Below are 7198 nucleotides of genomic sequence, written 5' to 3'. Positions count from 1 at the left end.
AACCAAAATACTACCTCGGACACCCGCTCAGTAGGTTGCCGGGTCTAAACACCGATACGGAGAATGTCATGGCTCTTCTAGCCCACGGACCTTGCAAGAAGGTTGTTTGGATAAGGTCACGTATACTGTACAAAGATATGGCTATATGGGTTTCATGTTTTCTAGGAGAGTAATGTATATTTTCTCCAAGAAGAATAAAGTGAGATAGGATGAGATCACACGTATTGTCGTATTGAGATTCAATATTTTGTAGTTATTGATGGTTGAGGACATCAACGCCAACATGTACAATTTGTTCTAAAGCTGGTACCTTATTTTGTCATTTTAGTAACTGTGTTCATTCTTTTGATGATCACGCTCCATATTACTTTAATCTTACTATGCTTTATGGATTATTATCATCTAATCCTAACTTAGACGTACATAATACACATGTAAGCTAGTGAATCAAAACTTGTCCTTACTTAGCCTACTAGTTGAATTAAAACCAATGCTATAAGGAATCCTATGAGTGATCTCACACATCAAATTAGAACGGAAGGAACAACAGTTTTCTTCGCTAAAAGCACTTCTTTTACACATTCGCCAAAACCACCTAGATTTGTTGGTTACAAATGTAGCCGTTTTTCTTTCCTCAATAGAAATTTTCAGACTTACAAAATCCCATATGAGTAATTCAAAAACTCCATTTCGAAGCGGTATTTGTAAACGCTGATTCCTGGTTAAACGGTTGCTCTCCACTGAAGTTTACCGCCACCCGTTAATTAAAGGGGTGGTCCTGGTGGCCTTTATCGTCATTTCGTGTCGCCCCGTCCTTTTAAATACTCCCAAAATATCATCTTCTCGGAAAGAAGGGAGGTGCGAGCGGAATCCAGACGGAGCAGAGCACACACACGGCGTCGCATTTGGAACGCTCGCTGCCCGTCGCACGTACGAAGCCCACGCGTCCGCGCGCGTCAGCACGTGCCGGAGCCCCCCGCACGGGCGTCCCCCGCCGGAGAGGAGGATGACACGGCGGTGCTCGCACTGCAGCAACAACGGCCACAACTCGCGCACCTGCCCCGCCCGCTCGGGCGGCGGCGGCGGCGGTGGCGGGGTGAGGCTGTTCGGCGTGCGGCTGACGACGGCGCCGGCGCCGGCGGCAATGAAGAAGAGCGCCAGCATGAGCTGCATCGCGTCCTCGCTCGGGGGCGGGTCTGGGGGCTCGTCGCCGCCGGCGGGAGGAGACGCCGGGGGCCGGGGAGGGGGAGACGGCGGTGCCGGGTACGTGTCCGACGACCCCGCGCACGCATCCTGCTCGACGAACGGCCGCGCCGAGCGCAAGAAAGGTGAGGCTTTTTTCAACATCAATCGGTTCTTTTGGTTCGCTTGCGTTATAAGATTTTCGCGAAGCGCTTCTCATCTCTCAAATGCGATTCTCCTCGATGAGTTACTTCCATGGGCGGCCGTGAAACTACAAAAGCTGTTGCTTTGCCCGCTAATTGCACTTTACTTCATACAAGTATTTGTTTCCATATTTTACACTCGTGGCGTGCTATGTGCCTACCACCTCATGCACCACGCTGGGGGTTAGGGAACTGGGGATCCTTGTTTATCCGTACTACATTTTGTTCTGAGTCAAGAGAAGAAAGATCCGATTCGCCAACATCCACTGCTTGAAATTCTCAACTGTTCCCTTCAAGTATTGCATTCTGTGCAAGAGAAATATAGTCTCGCGGGGTTGAATTGCATGGCATACTCTTCTTGTAATGCCGTTGATATGCCCATCTCCTTCTCAGGTTTCCCCTTTGGTTCCACTGATTTGTAGGCAACGAAAACGGCAACACAAAATATAATGCGAAAACCATAGAGCTATATTGCCCTTTTTAGTTTTGAGATCAAAGAGTGGTAGGCCCACTGTTCCATTCGAGAAGCAACCAACTTTTCATAGGTAATTAAATTAAAGAAGAATGAACTACCTGCACTTGATTACAGTACGTTTGGACACATGCTATAGGAATCACGCTCCTTTTTACGAGTACTACTTTATTTGCTATAGACTCAAGTATTTGGCACTATTATTGTTGAAATGGACTGATGGAGTTTGTAGGAACCGTCCAGAATGGCCGACACAAATCAACTCAGATAAATATCTTTTCCAACCTGATTAAGTTACATGGACATGTGCAATTGTGCATCACAATACCTTGATAGATCACATCCCACAAGAGTCAGTGGCTGGCCACGACTACAGAGTCCCACAAAGTGTCCCCTTCATGTCTCTTTCACCTTTAATTTATTAATCACCTGATCCTAAAAGAATCTAGGCATATAAAATTTCTGGTTGTTTTGACCAGTCCTAAGCGCGCACCATATGTTTCTTTAGTGTATCTGTGCTGGTAGGGATATGTTATTCAATCAATATGATTGTGCAAAACGGTAAATTATTGCACTTGGCTTTAAAGGAACTATGAGCAACTTCATGGTTTGCTTATAGGTTAAGTTAGAGTATATAGGATCACTTGCCTTTTTTCTTTCATTCGATTGTATATGGTGTTGAATAAGCTGCGCTAATGGTTATGAGATGAGTAAATTATCCTCCTGTGAATTTTAGAGCAATAGAGCAAAACCTTGAAAGGAATTCCCTTGTATGAGTCAACGCCATGTGATTCTGCGGTATAATTTAACAGTTATGACTTTGCTAACTGAATGGTTTATCATGCATTCTGGACCATTCTATTTCTGTAGCTATTAAATTTGAAGGTCTTAAACCGTGGGCGTCCAATTCAAGTGGTCTGTCATACACTTTATGCCTAAAATGTGTGTCCTGTTCACCACGTTGCCATTAAGGTACCTAAGCTAAGATAGCATTTAGGCACATTATTGCTTGTTCTACCTCTGGATTTGAAACATAGGGATGCAGGAACAGATGAATCAAATTCATTTTCTTTGGAAACTATAGTGCATTGACTGGAGTAGGAGTACTGCTCCATGTCTTATGTACGACCTTGCGTAAAGAATACTGGCTGCCTCTTCTGAATCTTGTGTTCTCTTTTGTCTCATTTGTAGCAAAGAAGCATATGGAAATCATATCTTCCTACGGCACTCGACCAAGGGCCTGCCTTGCTTTACTTGCAAATATAATTTTAAATGCTTAGAAGTAACCCTGTTATGTCCTGAAGAGTTTTGAACCCCTTCATTGCACCTTAATATTACTATTACACCTGTTTGCCTGTGCTTCCAGTTGAAATATCTGAATTTTGGCATCAATATCGTGTGGGGATCACTGCAAATATTTCTTCTTGTCTTGTTTGTTCTTACCTGAATTCAAGTCTAGAAAGCTTATGAAATAAATTAATTAGTAGGTTTGGATGTTTGAAGCCTTCTTGTATGGCCTTTTTATCTTTTCTCTTGACAATAAAGTTCCAAGTTAGGCATAGTGTTCCATCATGCAAATGTTCTTACCTTTCCTCCAAAACTATGTCTTAATGCGGCCTTTTGCATGAGAGTTAGATATTCACTGAAACTCTCTTGTTTAGTCATCTCCACGTGACAAGCCTATTTGCCTTTTCTTTTCTTTTCATGAGAATTAGAAGGAGCACCACCTTTCATTAAGATTATGGAAGTTCTACATAGCATTGGGCCAGACCAGCTAAGCTAGGAAGGTCTACAACCATTTACAATGGGATTATAAGTTTATTTGTCTTTTACTTTTACCTTTATGTAACTATTCTTGTGGTGCTGGTGAGGTCTTGTGCCTGAGAGATGGAATCTTGTATGTAGCACTTATGGATTCATGCTAGTCAAATTCAAAGGGAACGACTGTCTTCTCTGAAATGTATTTATCTTAGTGTGCTATTATGTATCATTTATCTCATAGTTATTGTGTGCACATCACAGCTTCAAAGGGACTACTTTTTTGCTTCAGGTACTCCTTGGACTGAAGGAGAGCATAGAATGTTTCTGATGGGTCTGCAGAAGCTCGGTAAGGGAGACTGGCGCGGGATATCCCGAAACTTTGTTGTTTCCAGGACTCCAACTCAAGTGGCAAGCCATGCTCAAAAGTACTTTATTAGACAGTCAAACTCATCAAGACGGAAGAGGCGGTCGAGCTTGTTTGACATGGTCCCAGAAATGGTATGCTGGTTTCTTTCTTGTTATAACCTTATACTACGGATGGCCTATATTCACTATACACGTTCATCCTAATCTATGTGCTTCCCTTTTCAATCTGCAGCCAATGGACGAGTCCCCAGCTGCTGTTGAACAGTTTACTCTCCAAAATACTCAAGATGAAGCTGCAAGTTCAAATCAATTGCCAGCCTTACATCTTGGGCAACAGAAGAAAGTAGAGGTTGCTAAGCAGCTGCCAACTTTTCAGCTAAGCCAGCATGAGGAATCTGAATATGCAGAACCTTCATTGCCATTACCAGACTTGGAGATGAACTCCGGTGCGCCATTCAAGACCATATCTGTTCCGGCGGTGCCAGCATTCTACCCAACATTGGTCCCTGTTCCACTAACTCTTTGGCCTCCAAGTGTTGCTCACGTGGAGGAATCAGGCACAACCCATGAAGTCCTAAAACCAACTCCTTTGAACGGTAAGGAGGCGGTTAAGGCGGATGATGTTGTTGGTATGTCTAAGCTCAGCATTGGTGAGGCTAGCTCTGTCTCCATGGAACCCACTGCTCTTTCCCTTCAGCTTATTGGATCGACGGATGCAAGGCAGTCAGCTTTTCATGTCAGTCCACCAATGAATAGACCTGAACTAAGCAAGAGAAACAGCAGTCCAATTCATGCAGTTTGAGGAAGCGTGGAATAGGTCCACTGGGTCAAGTCTTACAGATTATACTAATGGTCCCAATACCCCAGCATGTGAGCACGTGTTTTCTGTAACAACTTCCAAGTTATTCTGTTTCCAGCTTATGTTCTTTGTCACCAGCAAATGTAGGGATACATATATCAATGAAAGTAGCATACCATTAATGTCAGACTGTATTGTTGCCTGTTGGGATGCTACATGCATATTTCTTTTCTGATTCAATACTCCAGCTTTGGAAATTGACGTTAGAATTAGTCATGTCACTTTCTAACAGCACATTTGCAAACAAGTTTATTAGTGTTTGCATAAAGCATTGTCAAATTTGCTTGAACTAATATTGATAGAATGGTTTGGGTGTAGAGGGGTTTTCTATCGACTTTAGAGGATAAGGTATGGTGATCCTGTAGGGTAGTGGCTCCTTCCTGTAACGGGGACTTACTCCAACGTGACCCTTACTGTTTCCGTTAAGCCTTTCCCGTGGTATTAGTTATGAACTTCAGATTTTACATGGAAGTGTTTCTGAGAGTCGCTTTTCTTGCCATTATGACACAACTTATTGGAGTTTGTATGTACCTCATCTACACAAGAAGTACTCTACAACAGTCATTCTTCTCTTAAAGCAGCGGTTAACATCTGTATCCGTAAGCTGTTGTCTTGATATGCTGAGATTAATACTTTGATACTTGCATTTTAGTTTGTTTTTCCTACTTAACTTCCCTTATCACTCGAGTATTTATGCAAAATAGTTATCACTGACCCAACACATACTAATGGCCTCAAAAAGTAAAGGAAAGCTCCTAGTCAATCTTCTCCCAGAGGCCGAATCCTGAAAAACAGAACTGAATCCGCAAACCAGTATGAGGTAGCTCCCTGAAATGTTCCTCGTCTTTTTGAGTCGAATCAAGGGAGCATCTCTTTGCAGTGGTCAGTGCCAGTGGTGGCAATGCTTCTCTTATTTCCTTCTCAGTTTGGCGCCTTGTTTGTTTATCTATAGGTTTTGTTTCAGATCCAGTAAATGTTTTTCATCAAGAATTGCTAGGGCATCTGAAATGGACTGGCTGTAATGCTCCTCTGTCAGCCAACACTTGTACCAGAGTTTTTACGGTCTGCATAATGTGCACTTTCATCTTAGATGCCGACAAATGCTTGGAGATCCAGGCAAGGAGGTTGTAGAGTAGTTTACACGATCCTCTTAGTAACCTATTTACAATATGTGAAAATGTCTAAAGTGACTGTCTACGTGGTGAATAATACTATTAGGATGCCCAGTGAGAGCCACTTGTCTTGTTTGCCCTACTGCCCTTTCATGTTTGCTTACTGATAGGCTTGATTCTTACCTATCTGTTAACTACCAATATGTATCGCATTTCATGATGTATTGGTGCTTTTAAGCATGGTAACTGACAGTGTTTTCCAGATCTCACATGTCATTTCCATTCGTTCCAGTAGATTGACAAGGGTATGCCATGTTAGAAGTTTAGATCCGGTTAAGGCTTATTTCCAGGTAACCATGTCTTGTTCTCCATAAGACCATTACCACTGTAATCCATTTCCTGTTCCAACAATATGCTTAAACAAAAATGGCCGGACTTTCTAATGATGGCACTGGGATCTACCCGAGCTGCTGACTCACCCTAAGGCGGCAAGGGACAACTTTATCGAGGAGAGACTATCGAGTATCGAGTCGAACCACGATGAAGGTATCCGTGAGATTGATGGTCTGTCAAGGCCACTTTGATCATGATGTAATGTCCTATACATGGGTGTATTCTTGTATGTGAAGCATTTTCCCCTATGCAAGATATGTTTGACAATCTCTTACTATCTTACTAGTAGCATGAATGGCAGTCTCTTAAATATTTGACAGCAAACATAATTAAAGCTCTCTTCAACAATTTGATTCTTAGGATGATACAGCTTGATTGCTTGATTTAGTTTTCATTGTCCATTATAATTATTAAAGGAATTAAAATCTTCTCAGACTTTACAATCAGTATTCTTATCATGCTTAGTCCTGAGAAATATTATAGGACGAACATCTTGAGAATCCATAAATAGATGGCACATTTTCTAGTACTAGTTGACTTTAATATAGTAGATTTCTGTAGAACATTATGAAGGGTGCATTGTCCAAATTCTCTGGATCTCATTAAAAAGTATGATTTGTAGTAAAACACCTAAATAAACATGTTATCAATCATTATCGTGTGTACTTGACTATTAGAGGATGGGCTCAATTTTTTGATGTTAGAGTAATAAATATTCATTCATCTCCTCAAAAATAGTATTTAACATATTTGACATTTTCTTTTGCGTAACCTCTATACTATTCTTATGTTGGGAAAGAATTTTTCAGCCAGTCACGATGCTAATGCTGGGTTGCTGACTTTATTATCA

General features: G+C 41.8%; 1 protein-coding gene across 1 annotated transcript; it reads left to right on the top strand.

Annotated features, from left to right (window-relative positions):
- The first annotated feature begins 843 nt into the window (after nt 1–843).
- On the top strand, nt 844–5023 carry LOC101779362 (transcription factor MYBS3). The gene is made up of 3 exons (XM_014805166.2): nt 844–1328; nt 3908–4116; nt 4217–5023. The coding sequence occupies exons 1-3, from the start codon at nt 1007–1009 to the stop codon at nt 4784–4786; spliced, it is 1101 nt and encodes a 366-aa protein (XP_014660652.1). The 5' UTR covers nt 844–1006; the 3' UTR covers nt 4787–5023.
- The last annotated feature ends 2175 nt before the right edge of the window (nt 5024–7198 follow it).

The sequence above is a fragment of the Setaria italica genome, chromosome V (genome assembly GCF_000263155.2).
Source record: "Setaria italica strain Yugu1 chromosome V, Setaria_italica_v2.0, whole genome shotgun sequence".
Taxonomy (NCBI): domain Eukaryota; kingdom Viridiplantae; phylum Streptophyta; class Magnoliopsida; order Poales; family Poaceae; genus Setaria; species Setaria italica.
The sequence above is the reverse complement of the archived record's forward strand: the minus strand, read 5'-3'. Positions and strand labels throughout refer to the sequence as shown.

What these genes read in the sequence shown, in the direction of transcription:
- LOC101779362 (XM_014805166.2), top strand. Translation starts at nt 1,007, where the DNA reads ATGACACGGCGGTGCTCGCACTGCAGCAACAACGGCCACAACTCGCGC. An exon ending in CCGCGCCGAGCGCAAGAAAG is followed by an intron (nt 1,329 to 3,907) that starts GTGAGGCTTTTT and finishes TTTTTGCTTCAG; the next exon opens with GTACTCCTTGGACTGAAGGA. An exon ending in TTGACATGGTCCCAGAAATG is followed by an intron (nt 4,117 to 4,216) that starts GTATGCTGGTTT and finishes TTCAATCTGCAG; the next exon opens with CCAATGGACGAGTCCCCAGC.